Raw genomic sequence first — 23,070 nt, forward strand, 5'->3', positions numbered from 1 at the left:
CTTTGGCGGACAGAGTGGACTGGGGCCTCACACAGAACTCATAAGGCCTGGGCACCCCTGTCTTTGTCCTGCTTAGCTGGGGGCTCCAGGAGACTTAGCCACCAGCCCTCGGCTTACGTTCCCACAGGACTCCTCAAGGCCAGTGTTCCCAGAGAACACCTTGAATCCATTCTAAAAATAACCTCAGTAACATGACATGTGATCGTTACCATGAGGGCCGTGGGTGACATGCATGTGTTCAAAGTGACGTGTTCACTGCAGTCCTGTCCCTGAGAGTGAAAGGTTGCAAACAGCCCAGACGCTCATCAGTATGGAATCAGTTGAATGAATCCAGTGTATAGATACAGGAGAAAAGCACGAAGCTGTGGGAATCCAAGGAACTCCTAACACATGATGTGGATGTTCTGCAAGGTGTATTGTTAACTGGGAAATAAAGGCATGCGTACAACGGTGTGGAAGCTGCATCTGTGCCTCATAGAGACGTGGGCTGTCTTTGGAAGGACAGTCAGGAAACTAGTAACTTGCTTCCTTGGTTGCCTCCGAGACGGGACCCGCAGTGGCTGATGGATGGGACGGGAAGGAAATTTTTATGCACTTAAGTTGTGAACTATGTTAACATACTGTGCCCAAAATAACCAAATTTAAATGTTCAAATGGTTAAAACTAAATAAAGCCGAAAATTATACATCTACTTGAAGACCATTTAGAAAAATGTTTATTTGTATAATATAGCTTAACACATCAACATATCGATGAATATACTTATATTATTAGTAGATAGATGATGAATTGATTAAATACACAAATTATATTTGATACATGAATTCATTATAATAAATACACTAACTTTAACATACTATATTAATATAAGTTAAATTTATGGTTAATCCCATCACCCAAAATAACATCTTGGTTTATATTTATTGTGATTTAACAAATTAGAATCATACCTTTCCCATCTTGCCCCCTTCCTTTAACCCTACATCGTAAACATGTAACTGTTTTCTTAACTGTTCTCCAACGGTGTGACCCGGATGACCAGTTAGTGCTCGATGGTATGAATGTGCCACAGTTTATTCACTTTTGCTGATTCACTGTGGGCCGTCTCTGTGCCAGTCCTGGCTGTTAGCCCTGGAAATGCCCACATGGTGACGATGGCCAAGAAAGAAACGCCCCTTCCACAAAAGAGTAGCCGAAAAGCAGTCAACGAGCAAATGGGTGCAGTCCTGACGGCCTGAAGGCGGGCGGAGGGTTCGCAGAAGGCCAGGCCAAGTGAGAGCCACGGAGCGCCTTCTCCTGTGGCGGGACATGTAGCTTCTGTCCAGATCTCTGCTGTTTGCAGTAAGAGAGAAGCGAGAGGACTCCTGTGTCTCCGAATGCGTCTCTCCTCGTGCCTCTAGGTGAATCCCTGCGAAAAGCACTAATCACCAGGGTTACCTCTGGTCGTCCAGCTGCCCTCCAATCCCTCCCCACTTCCAGGAGGCGACCCACAGGAGGGCCCCCAGGGAGGGGTGGCCCCTGGGCCCCTCCTTACTTCCCGCTCCAGTGGAGCTTTAAATGCCCGGGCTCGTCGGAGCTGCTCCTGGAAGGCCTCCCTGTGGGAACACCGAAGAGGATTAGGTGCGACTTGGGCGTCGCTGTGCCAGCCTGCTGGGACCTTGGTTGTCCCTGCCTGATTACCGCCTCCTGATCCAGAGTCCAGGCAGCCCTTCCTGCCTTCTCAGCCACGGAGGCTCTGGGCCCCAGCGCGCCCTGAGGGCTCCATGTGGCACCACAGGCATGGCCCTCCGCGCTCCCCCGGCTCTGAGCAGCTCTCGGCTGCTTTCTTCCAGCCTCCTTCCCAGAGTGTCTCCAATGTGTCCCTCACGTCCCTCAGGAAGGGTCCTTCGCTGGGTCAGAATGCGCTCTCCACTCCAGTGCCAGTGTGAGTCCAGAGGGGACCACAGGGAGATGGTGGTGGCAGGTTAGCTGAGGAAGAACTTTCTAGCCATAAGCACAGTCTGGGAAGTCTTGTCCAAGGCGGACTGTGTCTTCTGGGGAGAAGCCTTGTTGCAGTTGGAGGTGCGTCGCCCTCAACCCCTGCCTTCTCCGCTCACTGCCCCTGACCTTGCCTTTCTTCCCTCCAGGGAAGACCCGGCCCTCCCGGCGTGCCAGGGCCCCAGGGAGAGAAGGTAAGCCAGGCCCTGGGTGGGAGGGGGCTCTGGACGAGCAGGTGTGTGAGCTGAGCAGTCAGGGCTGGTGTGTGTGTTGTTGGGGGGCGCAGGCTGCAGTTTGGGGAACAGAGTGAAGGCAGAGTGACGAGTTAGGCACCAGGAGTCAGCTAACAAGAAGTTTCTGGTTGTTGCACTAAAGCATGTTTTTTCTTTAAGATTAAAAATCCATTAAAAAACAAACAAAAATCCCTATTATATACTATCCAGACATATTAAAATCTTGTGCTACTTAAATTGCTTTTTGGACTAAGGCTGGGAACAAATACAAAAAAAATCTTACAAATGCCCTTCCCTCGTCCTCCTTTTCTCCTTCTCTTTCCATTGCAACATTTAAATTTTTTTTTACCAGAATTATAATCCTGAAAATGTGCTAACTATTTCATAAGCAAAATGAAGGTTGTATCTCAGCCTGCTGGTCATCTATTTTAGAGCATTTTTTTCCAGCAAGGCTTAAGTCAGTGAATTTGCTGCTTAGAATTTCTGTATCCCGACTGAAAGAACTGTGTGTGAACTTTTTTTTCTTTTTGCAAATTATGACGCGCTGTGAAAACGTATGTGACGAGGATACCCGTCCGGGCGCTCAGGGTGACGGAGGGAAGCTAAGCTGGTGTGGTGTGTCCTGGACGACTGTAGGAGGGCTGATGGGAGACAGCCCTGTGTTTGAGGACAGGAGAAAGAGTCTCCCCCAGATGCTCAGACAGGCCCTTAGGGAAGACGTCAGACTTGGGGTTTGAAAACCGCTGGGGCGGGGCCGGGAGAGCAGGAGTCCCGCTCAGCCAAGGAGGGCGAGACCAGAGCGTGTCCCTGCTGCTCAGCGTCACACTGCAGAGTTTGGGGGAGGGCAGTGCCCAACTCAGACTAGTCTTCAGCACGAGCTGAAAACAAGGAAAGAAGAAGACTGCTGAACTCCTTACAGAAGCAACGGGGGTAGGTTACAAGTAAATAAATAGACCTGCGGGCTCTAAGAGCCTCCGTTTAGGAACGATGGCTGGAGAATGTTGGTATCTTCCCAGCTTGCTCGGTCAGTTCAGTTCTAGCTGAGTTAATTATTCTCTCTCTGTCTCGGTACTTTTAGATTTACATTGTTATCTTACCCTGCTGTCAGGGTTCTAATGTATTCTTGCAGCCCCTTAACGGGGTGCTAAATCCTAAAATAAGTCCTTTATTTCAAGTCACTAAGAGCGAATGAAGGTTTGGATCCAGGTGACAGCTCTTTCCTGCTACTGCCTGTCTGGGTGTGTCTATTATAAATTCCAAGCTTCCACCTCACTTGTAGAGGTTTTTGGCCCCTCCTGGTTGGGAAACAGCTGAGTTCTCATGGTTTAGGAAACTTGAGTGCAGCAGAAGGGGGAAGACGGGGGACGGGTCACGTGTGATCGGGTCGTTCTTTGGAATAGCGCAGAAACGAGCGGTTCTCTGGTGCTATGACGCCTCTCCACTCATCCCGAGGGAACATCGCTGGGGCAGGTCTTAGATACTTTGCAATTTGAGAAAGTCATTGGAACCATAGAGCTGGTCTTTTAAATCCCCCTCCCTTTACAGATGTGAGAACAGAGGCCCAGAAAAGTGGTGTGTTCGAGATGCCACAGTGGCTGTAGACCTTAACTGCCCATGCGATGTTGCACCGCAGGCCTCAGTATCAGGGGATTCTCTACTTAAACTGTACTTAGAGTTTTAATGGATTGACCCCATGGTTGTATTAGTTACCTCCTGCTGCATAACAAATCATCCTGAACCTGAGAGGTGTGAAACAACGGGTTGTCTCACCCAGCTTCTGAGGGCCAGGAATCTAAGACCAGGACGGCTGGGCCTGTCTGTCTCAGGGTCTTACATGCGGCTGTAGTCAGGTGGCCACCAGGATGTACTTGTCTCTGCTGAAGAAGCCGCTTTCAGGCTCATTAACAGGGTCGTTGGAGGCTGTCGGCCTGAGTACATGGGCCTCTCCGTGGGGCTGCTCACAGAAGTGGAAATTGCCTCCCCTAGAGTGTGTGGTGAGTGGTCTGGGGCCAGGGCTGGGTGGGCGGTTCCACAGTGGAACCCACAGTCATGTTTATAACTCCATCTTAGACATGCACACCATCACTTCTGCTGCATGCTGTTGGCCACATAGTCACATGGGTACACTCAGGGGGTCACTGCACAGGGTGTGAATGCCAGGAGGGAGGCCACTGGGGGCCACCTGGGAGGCTGACCTAGCACAATGGATAAAACAGATTTTTGCAAAAATGTGACACCCACATAGTGGAAAGAATGATTCAGGGACAGACGATTTGTCACTTCCTGGCTTTTTGACCTTGAACATCTCTGTGCCTCAGTTTCCTCATCTCTAAGATAGGATAGTATCTGAGAGGAAAATATTGAACCCACTTCAAGTCCTTGGAACAAGGCCTGGCAGATAAAAATGGTGCAATGTCTATCAGCTGTATGCACATGATTATTATGGACGGACTGGAGGATCTTGGTTATCCTTAATAATGAGTTAATACTTCAGGGCATTTGATCTCGCAGTCTGTAACATTACCTGTGCAGGTGAGAAAACATGCGTTGATTAATTGATTTCATAACTATTATTGAAATTCACTTTTGTGATGTAATAATAATAATGAGAAATGCAACAAGGAAATAACAAAATAAATGTAATAATGAAGCATGGTGTAAATAAAAAAGGAAAGATGCAGTTGTGAACCTCCAAGTTATGAACCTCATTATTCAGCCACACACAACTCTCTCATTTATGTGTAAATTTACATGTGAGAGCCACACCCCAAGTCACAGTGAGAAATGGAGATGAGATAGCCAAGCTGGGCTCTGTGTGCATGGAGCTGGGCATGCATACACGCCGTGGAAGTGTCTGGAGAGGATAGAGAATGGTAAAAAAATGCAACCCATGAGCATATGTGTGCACGTGTGTGTGTGTGTGGGCGGTGGTGCCATGCAGGGGAAAGCTGGAACACAAACATGTTTCTGAGGCAGGGCTTGGTCATTGCATGTGCAACACAGGAAGGAAGGGTTGGCGGGGAAAATTGACTCTGGTTATCCACTCGGTACTTTCCACGCAACTTTGCTGTGTGGCTAAAACTGCTCTAAAAAGTAAGGTCTATTTGAAAAAAAGAAACATTACTAATTGAGATTTTAGGGAGGCACCTGATGCTACGTAAAGATGTGAGTTTTCCAACCTTGGGCAGCAGTGGGAGCATCAGAATTGTGAATGAGATGTCAGTTTTGGTGTCAGAGAAAACGCTCCGTCCAGAAACCAGAGCCTCGGGTGCCGTGGGGGCGACAGATGTGCCTTGAGTCATTTATTCTTCCTTCTGAGCCTTAGGAGCTAACAGCTCGCTTTGCTGTTTATTCAGCGACTCGTCTACTCTTTGCCAGCTTATTCAGGGGTAGTTTGTGAATGCGTCCTGTGCTCCCTGAGCAAGCCTCTAGGGAGAATGAGGAGTTACAACTCTAAGCCATGTGTGGGGACGTTGGCCCCAGGCAGTGTCCTTGTCTCAGCTCTGAGGCACTGGAGTAATAGCAGTGGAGGCTTTTCTGTTGCCACGGTCAAAAAATACGCCCCAGGTGAACCCACACTCCGGAAAATCTGACCCAGCCACAGCCATCAGAGCCCTGATGACCAGGTGATAAAGAGAAGGAGACAGAGAACAAGCCTTTTGTGTGTCACGACCTGCTGAAAAGGGGCAGGGGGCATCACAGCATTTGTGTTACTCATTTAACATGAACGCTGACCACGTGCTGAACCACGGACTCGGCTCAGCGGCTGCTCTGTGAGCGCTAACCCCTGCTCCTGCTGCACCTAATGCAGCGCTGGTGCAAGCAGGCGCCCACTGAACAGGGGACCGAGGGATGCTCTTGAGCAGAAAGCTGTGAAAAGCACCAGTCAAATTGAGGCACCCGGCTGGAGAGGCACCTAAGAGAAAACAAGGCTCCTGCGATCTTGACGCAGAGATAAGAATTAGATAAAGAGAATTTGAGCCGGTTACAGGAAGGCAGTAAGACCGGGCGTGATGGCGTGTGTGGTGGAGCTCAGACGGAAGTGGTCCTGAGGACTTGCATGAGTAAGCAAGGGCCTCGAAGGGGTGGGGAACAGCAGGAGAAGGTGGCAAAGGTTCACTCTGTTGCAGTGTTTGTCATGTCTCCGCAGGGGGCTGTGGGGCCCGCAGGACCTCCTGGTGTGCCGGGCGCTGTGGTAAGTGAAGTCACCGGTGGGTGGAACTGTGGACGCAAGCACTGATGTAGTTGTGTAGTTGGGAGAGTCCTTGCCCCTAAGAAGGAGGTGGAACTCTTCGGAGGACAGGAGCTGGATTCAAGGCTTTGCATGCTAAAAATGGGATAAAATCAGAGAAAAGTCGGAAATGGCTGCCTTACAGCATGCTGTGTAAATACCCTGAATGGAGTGGAGAGAGCTTGCCTGTTAAGAAAATGCCACCACCTTTGCTGACATCTGGTTTGTCCCTCAGGTGCAGAGAGAGGGCCTGAAGGGTGAGCAGGTAAGAGGCAAGTGGGTCCTCTCGTGGGGCTTTCGGGTGGGAGCAGAAATAGAAAGGCCATGGCCATGGGGGTGAAACTGCTTGCTGAGCTCAGATGGGGCCTTGCAGAGATGGGCCAAGCTGACTTTCTGCCAGATCCCCACCCTGTGTCTCTGGGTCCCTGTTCAGAACTCTGGGAGGAAACTCGGAGTCAGCAGAGGGTCATGGGGGTGGCCCGGGTCACGTGGAGGGGGAGTCGTGGCTAATGCGGGTTTGGCTTGTGTTACCAGGGTGCCCCAGGACCACGAGGTCACCAGGGCCCACCTGGGCCGCCAGGAGCTCCGGTAAGTCATCCCTGCCCAGCCCTGGGTCTGCTCTGAAGACCTCTGGGTCTGAAAAATAGTAGCCGTTCTTGCCGATGAGCGCTGTGTCATTTGGGAAGCTCATCCCGTCAGCCCGAGTGAACGGGGTGTCGTCCACATCTAGCACAGGGGGAAGCTGAGCCTTGAGGACTGAGCTCCCTGGCACAGGCAAGGCTGTTAGCAAGTGTGGAAGCCGCACTGAAGCCCGGGCAGCCTGCCCCCAGAGCCCCCAGCCCCAGACAGGCCAGGGTTGGGGTTGCTGGTGTTCAGTCTGGTGCCGTAGTTCCTTTTTGGATAAAATGGAATAAAAACGTTGGACACTTCAGTGCCAGCTGACTCATTGCCAGTGCACATTGGTTTTCCCGTGTCTCTGGTGAACACTGACTTTGTGGTGGCTCCAAACACTTCAGCCTTTGGTTTCTCCCTCTGTTAAGAATTTAACGATGTGTAAATAACCATTTGGGAAGAGGCTATTCAAAGGGACTCTGTGATCATGTTTGATGTGAGTTCAGATGCCAGGAATAGTTAATAAGAGTACAGCAAAGTCCGGAGATCAGTCATTGAACCGTGCTCTTCCTGGAAACATGCCACTGCTTCTTTCAAGTTACTGCATTTTACTGAAGAAAATAAGGCAACTCTTATTTTGAAATGTCCGCAAGTCAGAGTTACATTAAGCCAGCGAGGCCCTTTCCTCATGAGGATAAATGTGCATGGATTTGCTGGGGTGAGACTAGAAGAAACTTGGAAGATGTTTCATTCCAGTAGAATTAGAATAATTTCAAAAAGTTTGTGTCAGAAGAAGCTAGCTCCTGTCTCTGTAACCTTAGATACCTTGCTTAGCCTTCCCATAGCTTGGTTTCCAGAGCTCTCTGCCATTACTACAATGTTGAGAAATTTAAAGTAGATGACACACGGTGCTCTCAGTATTTACCTCTCCATGCATAGATGCACGTGTATTTCAGATCCACGACTGGCAAGTACTGACTGTGCTGTAGTATATTTTATATGCACACATATGCATATTTCGTTTGCAAGGGTGAAGTTATTTTTCTTCTTCTGCCAGTGAAGACGTTGGTACACAGGTGTTAAGTAGCTTGCACACGGTCACACAGCTAAGAAGCAGAACTGAGCTTGGAACTCAGATTTGTCTTGACTGTCCAGCCCAAGCTCGTTTCACCCCTGAGTGCATCAGGCAGCAATACCTCCTCTGAGACATACAAAGGAGAATTACTTTACTTCATGTCTCCCACTAAGGAATAAGAACGTAACAGTGCCCAGCCCTTGACCTGTCTCTCTGGGATCTGAAATGTAATAATGGGCAGCCCTCCCCTTTATGTAAATTTATTATGGTGAATGATGGAGTGAGAGAAACTTCAAACATTTGTAGTCACCTACTTTATATCAAGTGAGATATTAAGACTGGAGATACAGGGATGGGAGCTCATGGACTGATCTCATAGTTTAATGAAAGAAGTATGGAAAAGAAATCATAGTGAGTAAACACTTGAAACCTGTAGGTGATTAATGACAGTTCTCTGCGTGTGTCACTCCTGCAGCCCATTGTACAGGATAAGGAGAGGGTCCTGAGCCCGCAGTACATTGAAACAGCAGACTATGCCAACCCTACATCACGGTGGAGCTGTCCAGGGTCCTGAAGATGGCCTCTGGGCTAGATGCTCTTGATAGAACGGGATTTAGTGCCATACATGGTGTTGAGGATGAAAGTCCCTTGGAAGGAGTTCAAAACCCCAACAGCCTACCTAAGACCTTGTGGGAAGTGGGGGACTCTGATGAGAGGCCAGGGCTGTAAGGTTCTTAAGGCCAAGGCCAGTGTCTCTCCCGTCTCTAAATCCACAGGGTTTATCACACGGTGGGAACTTAATACCTGCTTATGGAGGAGTGGCCCCGCAACAGGTATTCAGGAGGGACATCGAGTGAGACCTGACTGCAGTATGAGCTCATAACGAGCGATATGGCCACAGAAGACACTTGGGGCCAGGAGCCAGAACATCTGGTTTCATGTCCCATTTCATCCACCAAGTAGCTTTGGGTCTTTGATGACATCACTCTAGCTGTTGTGTCCTCTTCTGCTTTATTCCTTACTTGGAGGTCATCATCATCAACATCATCTCCTACATAAACGTGCTGTGAGGGTTAAGTGAGTTGATACAGAAAGCACTGTTCTCGAAGCCTTAGTAAGCCCAATACTGATATCAATTGTTATTTCTGCCTCTTTTTGTTTTTTTTTTAAATCCCCAGCAGCACCTAGCTCAGGGCTTTCTGCAGAGTAGTCGCTCCCTAAATATTCATTGGGTTGCATCAAATCGAGAACCTGGCTTCAGTGGCTTCTGTTGAGAATGGAAAATTTTGAGTTTGTGTTTAGCAATCCCAGGGAGAGGAAAATGTGTCCCATTCTCGAAATGGAAACAGCGTGGAGCATCCAGATGCATCCAAATGCTGGAGTTGTGGAGGAAGCAGGCATCTTTTCATTCTTTCCCCAAGATAAAGCAGGTTCTGGTAGCTTTATAAATGTCTGCTTGAGAGTAAGGAAGAAAGGCCAGCTGGGCAGATCAAATGCAAGGCATTTCTTGATGCTTAATGCAAACTCACCTCGCACAGTCTTCCCTTGTATGTGTGCCCCAAGCTCACTGGAATAATCCTTGTGAGGAAGGGAGATTTAAACCTTTAATTACTGCAGTTTGTTCATACATGTATTCATTTTTATGCTGTTATTAAGAGAAAAGACATTAAACCTAAGTGCAGTTGCAATACTTAATAATTATGCAAAACTTGGCAATGGTAGCTGTTGTATGTTTAATGAAGATGAGGAAATTCAAGTGCAGAGAGGGAATTTCTGGCCCAAATTCACCCATAAAGTTGGTGATAGAGTCACAGTTAGAGCTGAATTTTGCATTTTCCCAGTCACATTCCATGCCATGTTCTAGGTGACATTAGTATACATCCGAGTGTAAATCAGGGCGCTGTCAGGAGGTCCAGGTGCTGTGTCAGGGCGTTTGTACCCACGGTTCATGCGGTCCTCACAGCCACTCAGTAGGTCAGTATATTATCCTCACTTTGGGTATTGAGTTAACTGAGGCTCAGGGATGTCAAGGGACTTGTCTGAGTTCACACAGCAGATACACAGTGGCAGGTTAGGGGGCAGGATTGTAATTAGATCAGTGTGACCCCTTCCTGCACCAGTTTTCCTTGCTTAATGGAAATTACTCTTTCATAAACAATTTCATCTACTTGTCCAGACTGTCATCTTGCATATCAGTGTTTACTGAGAGTCAGATAACCCAAGCCAGTTATCACCAAGCCAGCAAGATGTAGGGGAAAAGGCACCAGGATTAGAGCTAAAGACACTTGGGTTCCAGACCTGTCTTTCGTGTGCACTTCATGCAGAGCACTTGATCCTTACTGTACTCACCTTTGAAGCACGGATGACAGTGCCTGTATCTGGGTCACTAAGCATACCTAATTAGATCAGATAGACGCACGTGTTTTTAAAGTGTTACAGATTTGCGGGAGCAGGATGCTTTCCCCCTTGACCTCCCAGTTTCCCCATAGAATGGGATGGTATTTTCCCATCCAGTGAGAGTGAGGGAGCAAAGTATATCCTGCAGTGTTTACTTTGTATTTACCATCATCTGTCTCTCCTTTTTTCCCCTTCTCCTCCTCCTAAAGGGGCTTACGGGTCCGGAAGGCAAGGACGGACCTCCTGGTTTGCAAGGTCTCCGAGTAAGTAAATGGTCTTTCCTTCCTGATGCCCCAACTCAACCACACTGCACCCCCTCCCCATTTTAGCAGCTCAGAGAGAGCAGATGATGCCTGTCTCATGAGAGTGGAATGAATATTGGAATTTGATTGAGTTCATCAAAGATGATTGAGGATGGACTCTGTGTTCAGCCTTGAGTTGAGTCCTGGGTCATCTCCTGGAGGTGAGTCTGTGTCTGCCATGAGTCAGGTGTACGGAAACTCACATCCCCGTGTGGTCAGAGCCCCAGCAGAAGGAAGCCCAGTACCAAGAGAACGCAGAGAAGGGGAAACTGACCCAACCTGGGGGCTAGCTAGGGCTTCCTGAAAGGTGATGTTTGAGCTAAGTCTTGAGGAAAGAGAAAAAAGAAATAGCAGCAAAAGAATAGACGTCTGCCTGTAGGCTATTAGGTATTTTAAAAACCTGTATTATTTTTAATATCATAATTTCTTACCATGTTTAATTTAATTAGCATTTGTCTTAGTCCAGATTGTGAGATGGACAGTGTCATAGATCTGCTGTGGGTTCACGCTGTCTAAGGGGGTTGGGCACACTCTCTGACCACACTGTGCATCTTCAGCTCTGAAATCAGGTGACCTGCTTTTATGACTCAGCACAAAATTCAGCCTGTCTTTATTCACCAGTGAACGTCCTCCTTTGGTTTCCAGATACCTCTGCATCCTACAACCATCTTGAACTCTCAAGACTCTAAGAGGCACTTACTTTGAAGGCTAGCTGGGGCATGGCAAGGTGTCATGAGGGGAAGCTGGGTGGGAGAAGTCACTTACCCCACTAGGAGACCTTGGGTGTGTCAGCGCCCGCTGAGCATCACCAGCCCCAGACGCCAAGTCCCCATCCACCAGATGGGTCAAAGCCGGGTTGCCTGCTCCTCTGTAAAGCGTGAGGATCCTGGACTTTGCAGCAAGATGCACCCAGGTCTGAAGCTTAGCTCTGCTTCTCAGCAGCAGTGTGACCCTTCCAGTCACCCAGCCTCTCTGAGCCTGTTAATTTGTCAGTGGGAAGACATCCCTGCCGGCTGAGCTGTGAGGAAAAGTGCCCAGTGTGGGGCTTGGCCTGTTGTGGGCAGCACGATGTGGCGGCTGTCATGGGCCTCATTCTCCCAGCACGCTCAGGCAGGGTCTTAAGAGACAACAGCAGCCTTGTGCATCATGTGATTGGTGGTTAGGTGACCCGTATTTCATCTTCCCTTGAACCGCTCCCAGTGTTGTTCCGAGTATGGTGTTAGCTGGTGAGTGGACTCCTGATACAAAAATGACTGCGAAGGTTTTTAAAAATCTTTATTTCATTGACTCTTACTAAGCAGGGGAGGGGACATACCTTGCCTGGAGCTTGCTTGTCGAGGCCCACGCTTCCTTGGCCGTGGCTTCTTGTCACCTCAGAAGGGATTCATGTGTTCCCCAGGGCTGGCTGTGGCCCTCCCCAGAAACACCTCTCACCCTAGGAGTAACACGCGCCCCCGTGTGGTGGGGGCTGGGGAGTGGACACCCACTGAGACTGGAGACGTGAGCGGGGAGCTGAGGGGACCCAGAGAGGCAGCCAGGGTGGAGAGGAGGTGCGGGCCAGGGTAGGTGTGGTATTATCGAGTCCTTGAGCCCCAGCTAAGCTCCAGACCTCACAGCAGTCCTGGGTCTCCCACCCCTTTTCCTCGAAGGGCAGGCTCTGGGGTAGCACAGCCACGCTTGCCTCTCGGGGACGCACCCCCAGGACGCACACACAAACCTTGTCTCTCAAGGGCCCGACTTCTGTCCTCCCTTCCTCCCTTCCGTGCGTCAGTCTGTCAGCAAAGCTCACATCTGCCCTTACGGAGCACGGGCACTCTGCTCGATGCTCCGGGAATTGAGATGAAGCCCTCAACCACCAGGAGCTCACAGCCTGGGGACTGGAGACGTGTGAATGGATACCCCGGGTGCCTGAGTGGGGACCATGAAGCCTGTGGGTGGAGAGAGGAGAGAGGGCAGCAGGGCTGGGGACAGGGAAGGTGGCATTTGAGGCGGCCTTGCTGGAGTGAGTTGATGCCAGCAGGAATTGAGGGGGTCACTGCAGAGAGTAATTCAGAATCAGGGAGTTCCCCGAATCCCCCAGAAAGGATGTCCTGTCTCCGGACACCTGCTCGTGTCCATCCGCTTTTATCCAGCTCAGAAGTGCATCTGCTTAAGTAAAAGGGCCGTGGACACAGCTTCTAGTTCAGGCTCTGCCAGCATCCTGCTGGGGACCCTGGACCACTTCCTCGTCCTTTCCCTTCTCTGTTTCTCTTTTCTTCTCTTGTCTTTGCTGTTTTTCTTCTACGAGCCTATCCCTGTATCTTTTTCCCCCTCCCTTTTCCTTCCTGCCACAAATTCATTCATTCAACAAACATTTCTTCAGCATCTGTGGGGTGTTAGGGGTTGCTCTGTGTAAGTGGATCCCTCAGTGAGAAGAATAAAGATCCCTTCCTTCCAGATGCATACATTCTGGCAGGCAAGGGAAAAACACATAATAATTGGCATTTAAGTAAGTGATGCAGGAGAGCCCTATTGAGATAGTCCTATCTGAGTGGATTCTGGGGAGGTGAGGGAGCTGGCCTTATGGGGAGAGCAGACCAGGCAGAGGAGACAGACAGCAGGTGCCAAGGCCCTGAGGCAGGTGTGCTCCTGTGTCTGAGCAGAGAGCCCTGTGTGGTAGAGCAGGCGTGGGCCCAGCAGGCGGGGGCAAAGCCCGAGAAACTGGGAGCCAATTCATGCTGGGCTTTGTGGGCCATTGTGAGGATTTTGGCTTTTCCTGGGAGTGAAATGTGGGGCTATTGAGCGTTTTCAAAAATGTTTTATTATGAAAAACACATATACAAAAATAGAATAGTGAAATAAACGCCCATGTACCACAAACCCATTTCAACACTTACCAAGTCACTGGCCAAGGGGTGTAATTTGTACCCACCCCCACCCCCACCCACCCCCAGGACAGCTTGAAGCAGTCCCAAACACTATCACATCATTGTGTCTGTAAGTATTTCGGTGTATACCCCTAAAAGCTAAGGGGCGTGAAAGAAAGCGTAATCCCCACGTCCCACCTGAGTCCACGAGAAAGCTTCACGGTGAGCTCATTTTGTGTTCACAGTGTCCCTGGCTGCCTCACATGTTCCTGGTTGCAGTTTGTTCTCTGCAGGGTTTGGGGTGCAGAAGTGGTGGTGGCCCGGCTTACATTCTAAACACATCCATCTGGCTGTCGTGTTGAGAACAGACTGCAGGGGGAGGAGCCGGATTGGGAGATGATGGCAGAGATCAAAGAGAAAGGGTGGGGCCCAGGCCCGGGCAGCGCTGGGAGGGGCATCCATCCCAGACCGGGAGGTATATCAGGCAGAGGACATGGGGACGGGGCGGAGCCCGCCACCTGGAAGACCCAGCGTCCAGCAGGGGGTGGAGAGCCAGGAGTCACAAGGCCGGGTGGTGGGGGTGTGCGTACAGGGCGTGCTGGAGCCCAGGGGAGAGCTGCGCTCTTGGCCTGCTTCCTGCAGTGGACGGAGGGCGGTGACCGCGTGTGTCTCTGGGGTGCTCGTCCCTCCATTGTCACGGATGATCTCCTGACTTGAGCTCTTCCACCTGGTGGGTGTTGCTAGTCAGTGGCTTTCTCTGTGGAACGACAGAGCGGAGACAGACGGTGATGTTGGTGTGGGCTCAGAAGCAGCCTCTGTCTGAGTCACGAAGACCTGAAGCAGAATGATGACTTACTCAGAAAATTCTCTCTCCCTCCCTCATGGTGATCTGCCGGCTCCTCCTCGTCACCTTCAATTGAAATGTCACTCTGAAGAGCTCCTTAATGTCAGGGCGCGCACTCAGGCTGTGACGGGGAGCGCACAAGACGATGACCAGCCCCAGGGACCCAGGAGCTGAGACACTGAGACTGAAGTATGGGGTGGGAGAGGGGTGCTTTGTTTCAGAGATGAGCAGCAGGCAGGTGGTGCGGTCCCTGGCAAAGTGAGTACATTCATTTTGGACGAAGCTGGTCTTTTTCCACGATGACGTAGTGAAAAGGGAGGATCAGGAGCGCGGCACCCTACGCCCCATCTGTGTCCTGCAGAGCCTGGGAGATGCAGGCCCCCACCCCCGCTGGGGATGTTAGGCGCCCGCTGCCTGGCTGGGTTCCCCGCCTTGGACGGAGGCAGAGGAGGTACTGAAACTGTTCCTGAGGTTGTCGTTTCCTCCTGCTTGTCTGAGGGGGGCGCTGGGGAGAGCCTGGTCTGGGTGCAGTGTCTCTCAGCTGGAGTGGGCAGTGCTGCAGTGGCATCTGGACCTGGAACTTTCTAAAGTAGAACCAGCCTGGCTCAAGGCCACCGAGGCCCTTGGACACACAAAAGCCTCCATGAGGTTGGTTTTTCAAAAAGAAAAAATCTCTGTGCCCTAATCACCCACCCCAAAATAGACCTGTCACTCTAACACCAGCCTATTCTGGTTTTCTGTGAAAGACTTTTATTTTTCTTACTTGAGAATTTGTTTTATTTTTGTTTTCTTCACTAAAATGTAAGTCTGTGAGAACAGTATTTTTGTGTTTGCAGCACTTCGAGGAGTGCCTCTCACTTAGAACGCATATATTTTTATACACACATTAAAATAAATACGAAAATAATATATATAAGCATATAAAATATGCATAAACGTATAATGGCGGTAATGAGGGTCTCACAATTAGGGTGCAAGGGTCACACGAATGCTGCTCTCCGGGCGGCTGGACTTGGGTGGCGTGGGGAGGACTGCACATCTGGTCACCGGGGCTCTGTCCTCCAACACAGAAGGCCCGACTTTTTCTTTAACCTTTGCGCCACCTTTACCCGTTTCTTCCACCTCCTACGCCTGCCTCCTCTGTCAGCCACCAGTCTGTGCTTTGTATCTATGAGTTCCTTTTTATTTTTTTTAGATTCCACATTATTAGTGAGATCCCATGGGATTTGCCTTTCTCTGGCGTATTCCACTTCGCGTAACGCCCTCAGGTTTCCTCTGTGGTGTGAATGGCGAGGTGGCCTTCTTTTCGTGGCTGCATGCGGCTCCACTGCATGCATGCCACGTTTCCTTTATCCACTGTCGCGTCTGCGGACGCCTGGGTGGCTGCCGCGTCCTGGCTGTTGTCAGTAGTGCTGCAGGGAGCAGGGGGGTGGAGATGCCTTTTCAGGTTAGTGTTTTCGTTTCCTTTGGGTAAACACCCAGAGTCGGGGTTGCTGGCTCATGTGGTAGTTCTGTTTTGGGGGGGATCCTCCATGCCGCACCAGTTTACCTCCCCACCAGCCATGTACAAGGGTTCCCTTTTCTCCACATCCTCGCCGACACCTGTTGTCCTTGTCGTTTTGGTCATAGCCGTTTTAACGAGTGTGAGGTGGCATCTGCCCGAGGTCTTGCTTTGCATCTCCCTGATGATAGGGATGTTGAGCACCTTCTCCTGTGCTGTTGGTCGTCTGTATGTCCAGAAGGCACAATTTTAAAGAGCAAAACTCGGTTTCTTTTGTTCCTTCACTTTTACTTTCCCTTTATCTTACTCTGGTACTCTGGTACCCTGGTCCCACCTGAAATAGCCCAGAGACCATCTTTCCCGTCTGGACAAAAAGGAGGGGAAAAGAAGTTTTGCTTAAGAGAACTCTATGCTGTCAGGCCTTTAAAGTGAATGTAAAATTTGGAATGTATAAACTATAGACTTGTCATGATGGAAGGAATGTCTGAGACTGTGAGATTTTTCTCACAGTCAGAGACAAATTTAAGACTCACAGTGAAAAACTGAATGTCCAGAAATATTACCTGACCTACTGGCTCCAGGTCACTCAGGGATTTGTCACTGCCCTTCCCACAGGCTGGGCACAGTCTCTTCCTTTCCTTAATATCTTAATTTTCTTAATATCTTTTGGTTTCTCTTCTCTCTTATCAAAAGCTGAGAACTGAAGAAGTGACCCTGTGGAGCATGGTGTCCCCCTTCTCACTGAAGACAGAGCAACCCCCGTGTCTCCTGGTGTCCATTGTGTCCTTGGCTTTAAAAACACATTTCAAAAACAGAACCTATCTCCACATGTATAGAACTAAATAAGTTAGGAAGGAAATAACGTTGGTTGAATCATCATTGCATAGCAGGCACTTAGCTCTCTTTTTTTTCACGTAAGTTTCTCACTTAATTCCTATAAGGACCTATGAGATGTGGCAGCCTTGATCCCATTGTGCAAATGAGGATACCAAGAATGGAAGGGATGAGCCGGATTCCCCAGTGACACACAGACTATGAATGGTGAGGCCGGGATTAGAACTCAGGTCCTCCTGGCTCCAGAACTTCACTCTTTTTGCTTTAAGATGGTGTGTGTTTGTGTGTGTGTCCATGTACACAGTGCGGTTCTAAGCCAGACACTAGCAGCCCTTTCAGCAGAAGCCTTGGCGAGGAAGAGGGAGGGCCCTTAGTAACTGAGAGCGCCCGTTCTGTCGGACGCACTGAACACCTGTCACGTTAAGCTCTGGCTGCTGCCCTTGGAGCTGCGAGCAGCCAGGCCCATCAGCTCCCGTTTCTGGTGGACCTGCGAGAGAGGAACACGGAAGTCTTTTGTCAGTGGCAACCTGGGTTGAATTTGTTTTACTTTTCAATTTTCAAAGCCTTTTTTCTGGCCTTTGCCTGCTTTACCAGATGGTAGCAGCATCATTTGGATCGCAGGCTACTGTTTGATTCATATCATGGCACGAAGCCCGAGTTTATTTCAGGACTCTCTAGGTTTTCCCTGAGCACCTGGTTTCAGCTCTAACCAGTAGAAAATAATCACGTTTGACATTTGGAGGCATGGAGAACAGGAGCTGAGCAAAAAGACCATACGGCACATATTAGAATCACTTGCACAAGCAATCCTTTTACCTGATGATGGCCCCTCGCATGGCTGTGCTAACTCATCCTGGCTGGGAAGGAATTGCTGTTTTGAATTTATAGGCTCCCCTCTTCTCCATGGGCAGATAGGCAGTCTTGGAAATATTGGTCTTGCTCAGCATCCTGGCATCCAGAATGGCTTGAAAAATCTGCCCTCGTGATAAATTACAGACATTTATCCAGACATTGTGTTGGGTAGCAGTTTAAAAGAGAAGAAAAGAAAAATGACAAGAAACAAGCTTATGGTTAGTAAAGCAGTTCTTTATTGCTACAGAACTTACTCTGGCCAGCACCTTCCAAATCCCCACACCCAAGTATAAATCCAGAACGCAGAGGGTGTACAGCTGCTGCTTTGTCCAGCACCTCTAGAGCTACTACGTCCACCAAGTACTACCGCCGTCACAGCCAGTAACATTACCATCACCACCATCACCGCCATCATCACCTCCGCTTCATCACCAACATTACTATCATCACAATCACCATAATCATCACCACCACCATAATCATCACCACCAACACCATTGCTACCAGCATTGCCGTCATCACCTTCACTATCACCATCATCACCACCATCACCATCATGCGTTTCTCAGTGTCAGACCTTGTGCTGAGCACTTTGTGGGCATCATCTCACGTCATCTCTGTGGCACTGCTGGGAGGTAGTGGTTTTGAAACCACATCTACTTGACGTGTGGTCTCTCACCCATTCCAGGGACTCAGGAGCCAGAATTCTGCTATACCGTTTATTCTTCATAGCCTCCATCATCTTCCTTCTCATTCTCATCACTAACTATTACATTTTCATGATGCTCTGTATGCTTTATAAGTCACTTCCTCAAACAGTGAATTTTTTGTACCACTATCTTCAGATAATTACATTGAGTACAATTTTCCACATGAGGAAACAAAGACCCGGCAAGTTAAATGGCTTGCCCCTCCTTATCTACTGCAGATTTAGAACTCTTTCCTACAATATTGTAGAGGAAAGGGTTGGGAAAAAAACATAGAGAATTCCTTTGATCGCACGAGTGGCCAAGTCCTCGTAACTACTTACTTAGAGCTTTATGCCCCATCCCTGGTAACTAACTCATGAGTTCTTTGGTGACACCTGGAATCTATCTCAGATATGTTTGGTGACACCTGGAATCTATCTCAGGACTTCATGGAAGAGGTGGCACTGGACTGGGATGGGACTCTGAAAGGTTGAGATGGAGCTGGGTGCTACAGACAGAGGTGGTGGCGTGGGCAAAGTCTCAGAGGCCAGGAGCCCTTGGGGGTCTTTGGGGCCGAGCTAAGCAGCCCACATGGGCTGTTGCCTAGGGGATGGTGGCGTGGACACTGGACACCAGACTAAACAGGCGTGTCAGAATTGCGTGGTCTGTCAGTTTCTGAATAAAGCAGCTCAGATGTGTCTTTTGGAAAAGGAGGTGGCAGATAACTTGGACAGAGCTTTCTTCACCCTTATGGAGGAGTAGCCTGCCAGCACAGGTTAGCCCAGGACAGGCTGGAGGGAAGGGACTGGGCATGTGAGCAGGCTGGGCTCCCATGGTTTGGCTGTAGAAAGGGAGGGGGGAAAGCTTTGAGAGGCACGGGGTGCAGCTCTGGACTCCGGGTGGAGCAGGTGTGAATGAATGCGTGGCTGGAGTGAGGGAAAGGAAGGGAGTCCATGGACGAGAAGACCTGGGGGTGGTCTTGGAAAGAAGGTGGGGGACCGTTAGTGTTTGCTCTAGTGAGCTGAGTGGTATCGCAGTGTTTGAGCACAGGAGATGTGACCTGGTGCGTATGTTGAGAATATAATTCTAGCTGCTGTAGGGGGAAGTGATATGCCTGGGCTGGAAGTGAGGGAGGGTGACTGTTTGGGGGGCCCTGCAGGGGTCCAGGAGGGGGCCCCCGGGGGCGTGGGTGATGGTGAGCACCGATCACAGGTTTGACCAGCCTTGCTCCATGCTCCCGGCTGCCTGCAGAGTCAGCACAGAGCCCACCATGTCCGCAGTCACCTGGGGCCTCCGACCTCTCGGGTGCCAGCTATGTCACTTGCGAGACCTTGTCCTGAACCTCAGTTCCCACACCTTCTGGTGGGACTGAGAACACCTGCCTCACAGGGGCGTCTTGCAGAGGAAAGATGAGAGGAACAAGCGGGAAAACCCAAAAAGAGGGTTTGGCACAAAATGGGTCCTCAAGGAATGTGATTCTTATTCAGATTCTTGTTTTACTTTGAATTTCTGATTGCAACGCTTTGACTTCATGAGGACACTGTAAGGAAGAAAGCAAGCAGGCCGGCATCCGTCCTTCAGATTCTCCTGTAATACAGGCCGTGTGTTGTGTGAATTAAACTAAGCCACACACACCTCACCCCCGCTCACAGGGACAGACCCTGAGGCTCAGTGAGGCAGGTCATCCCCACAGGAGGACCCCACATGGCAGCCTGAGTCTTAACAGCAAAAGAGCAAATGGCCCAAAGAACCTACCTGTCCCTGGGTAGGGGCTGTTGAAATGATCACATTTTATCTTTATGAGGAAGACTGTGTAGCTGTGAAAAGGGATGGACCGACTGTCCACATGCGAATGCAGGATGCATCCCAGAGAAGCTGTTAAGTGAAAAAGGCAAAGTTCATCAGCCGACTGTTTGACTTGCTGCAGGTCGTAAAGGAGAAAAGGGGGAGAGGGAGAGAATGTGTGTGCACGTGTGTACATATGTGTACACGTGTGCATACGTGTGTGCAAAGCTTGCCTAAACGTAAAGTGCTGGAAAAACCAACCATCTGGTGGGATCGGTTGCCTCCAGGGAAAGGGACTGAATGGCAGGGGACAGGATAAGGACCTTTTTCTCGGGTAAAGTTTGCTGAACTTTTTGAATTTGGGGCCACGTGTTACCAAAATCACCCAAGTTATAGAATTGGGATCCAGGGGGCACCTCCGTGACCCCAGACTTCTTCCCTGATCCCACACTGCTTCCCTGCAGGGCACCCCGAGGGGATGGCCTGTTAATCGGAGTTTCCGCTGAGGTGTACTCTTAGCCGGGTGCTGGGCGCTGCTGGTCTTGGCCGTTAATTTTGGCTTCTTCTTTTGCCCTCAGGGGAAGAAAGGTGAGACGGGCCCTCCTGGAACCCCTGGACTGCTGGGGCCGCAGGTAACCACTGTCTTTAAATCCCCTTCCATAGCAACGCTGCTTTCTCTGATTAAATGAAGGCTCAGTAGCAGTTCTCAGGTTGGTAACCAGACTCTTGCACGGTCACCTCATCAAAGCATTAAAAAGAATATCTGGTGGGTCGTTTGCCCGCCCTTGTCCCTTGCTCCCCCTGCCTCCCAGCTCAGGCTCTGGCACAGCGGCCACTGTTTGGTCTCCTGTAGGGGTTTAGGTCTAGAGGAGGCCAGACCCAGACGAGTGGTGACAAAAGCGATACCCAGTGTTGCAAGAAAGGGAAACAGTGGAGACACCGGGAGGGAGACACACAGCACCTGGAGCCCACGGTCAGACTGTGTGCACCCAGCCGGGCAGGGGCGGCAGGAGGGCCCTTCCCAGCAGGGTACAGGGGAGGATGGGCCTGCGATGTGGCCGGAGCGCACAGCCCTAAGGGGTGTCGGCAGGTGGCTGGACAATGAATTCAGATTGGGAGGGGCTCAGCCAAGGGGCCAGAACAGTCAAAACGGCAGTCACTAGTCTAGGATCAAGAGACCAAGCTCTGGTCTCAGTCTGACTTCTCACAGACACTGTGACGTTGCTTGCGTCCCTTCCCTTCTCTCAGACCCGGTTTCCAGTCTGTGACGTGGGGCTGGAGCCCAGTCACGGTCTGTCCCGAGGCAGGTGCTGTCTCACACCAAGATGCCCTCCCTCCTCCACCCCCTCCCACTCCCCCCTCCTCCCCCCTTCCTCCCCTTCCCCCTCCTCCTCCCATCCTCACCCATCTTTCAGGCTCAGCTCTAGTGAAATTCCTCTGGCCTCAAAATTTGTCCAGCTCCTCCTTCCACACAGTTCCATGTGGGTTGTCACTGTGGTCCCCTGTGGACCCCACAGCCAGCCCGCCAGATGGGCAGACTCAGGTCCCTGTCCCAGTTGCACAGATGAGGGGGTGAGACTCCCAGATGCAGAGAGACCCGCTCAGGGCCACCACCACCAGCTGCTGAGCAGACACGTCCCTCCATCCCCAGGCGACCTCGGCCCTGGCCCCTCTCAGTCCCTTACTTGTAAATGCTGCGTCCCTGTGCGCCTCCACCCTGGTGTGGACAGAGCTCCCCTCCCCTCCCTCCCCAGCCAGCCTTCGATGAGGCTCAGTGAATTCCAGGAGACAGTCCCAGGGCGGGGAGGGAGCCCAGTTTCTAGGCAGAGACCCGCTGAGTCCCAGCCCTTGTCGCTTTCTGGCTGAGCCTCTGGGACAGGTTACTTAACCTTCTGAACTTTAGTTTCATCATTTGCGACAAATACCAAGAAAAATAAAAGGGGAGGGCGATACTGTAGGTCAGAGAGAAGTTGGGGATGTGACCCAGTGACAGGGCCCCGAGGCGCAGTGAGCACCAGGCAGCGGGGCCGTCCTGCTCTCCTGGTTGTGGCTCCTTAGGGCTCAGCCACTGGCCCCTCCCTGCGCTGCAGGAGAGGCTGAGCTTCGGCACCACCTGTTCCTGGACACCTCCACCCAACGCCAGCGCCCCTGTGGTGGTAGCCATGCTGTCCTGCGGCGTCAGGGAGGCACTCTCCCGGAGGACACTGCTAACTGAACTCCCCAGACCAGCCTTTTCTGCACTGGCTGATGAAGTGGTCCCTGAGTGATGGGCGCCCCACCCCACTCTAGTCTCAGATTTCATTTCAGCCCTTCGTGTTCCTGTCAGGCCATAGCACAGAATAAGCCGTTATCGGTCTTCTAAAGTTTCCACGTGCGCTGTGGCATTTTGATGTTAATAGTGGAAATTAGAGTGTGTTTGCATTTGTTTTATGATCTGCTTTCCAGTGAGCAAAGCTTGTGGATCTCAAAAACTCACTCTAAATGCAGCCCCCATCAAATTGCTTTAAGTAACAGATTTTTTTTTCCACCTATAGCTCTTTGTTTGCTCCCTTGGAAAATATATTTTTTTCTTTCTTTTTTCGTTTAGAAGCCATTTCCCTTCAGCAAATCTTTACCGAATGCCAGGCGTCTAGCTGAACACTGTAGATATAAACACAGCCAGCTTTCTCACAGCAGGGATCTTACCAGAAATAGGGCACCCTGATATATTCAGGGATCTCAGTGGTTCAGAACCAGACAGTGTGCAGTGAATAATGCACACCCCCTGCACCCTGCGTTGGAAGACCGCCAGGTGGATGCAGAGCTGCATCCAAGCTAGCCGGGCCCAGGCTGAGAGCAGTGTTTGCACGTGGATCGCTGCTCATCTCTCTGATCCACTCTTCCTGACACACC

General features: G+C 50.5%; 1 protein-coding gene across 4 annotated transcripts in view; it reads left to right on the plus strand.

Moving 5' to 3' along the window:
* Positions 1-23,070, plus strand: part of COL22A1 (collagen type XXII alpha 1 chain) — a 214,286-nt gene that overhangs the window by 90,800 nt on the left and 100,416 nt on the right. For all 4 annotated transcript variants that reach the window (XR_004315107.1, XM_032467724.1, XM_032467723.1 and 1 more), the window contains exons 18-23: positions 2,127-2,171; positions 6,361-6,405; positions 6,677-6,706; positions 6,976-7,029; positions 10,735-10,788; positions 20,757-20,810. Coding sequence is in view for 3 of the 4 variants with exons in the window: in XM_032467724.1 (XP_032323615.1) it covers positions 2,127-2,171; positions 6,361-6,405; positions 6,677-6,706; positions 6,976-7,029; positions 10,735-10,788; positions 20,757-20,810 (282 nt within the window). In the remaining variant the exon portion in view is untranslated. The remainder of the gene's footprint in view (positions 1-2,126; positions 2,172-6,360; positions 6,406-6,676; positions 6,707-6,975; positions 7,030-10,734; positions 10,789-20,756; positions 20,811-23,070) is intronic.

The sequence above is a fragment of the Camelus ferus genome, chromosome 25 (genome assembly GCF_009834535.1).
Source record: "Camelus ferus isolate YT-003-E chromosome 25, BCGSAC_Cfer_1.0, whole genome shotgun sequence".
In the NCBI taxonomy this organism is placed as follows: domain Eukaryota; kingdom Metazoa; phylum Chordata; class Mammalia; order Artiodactyla; family Camelidae; genus Camelus; species Camelus ferus.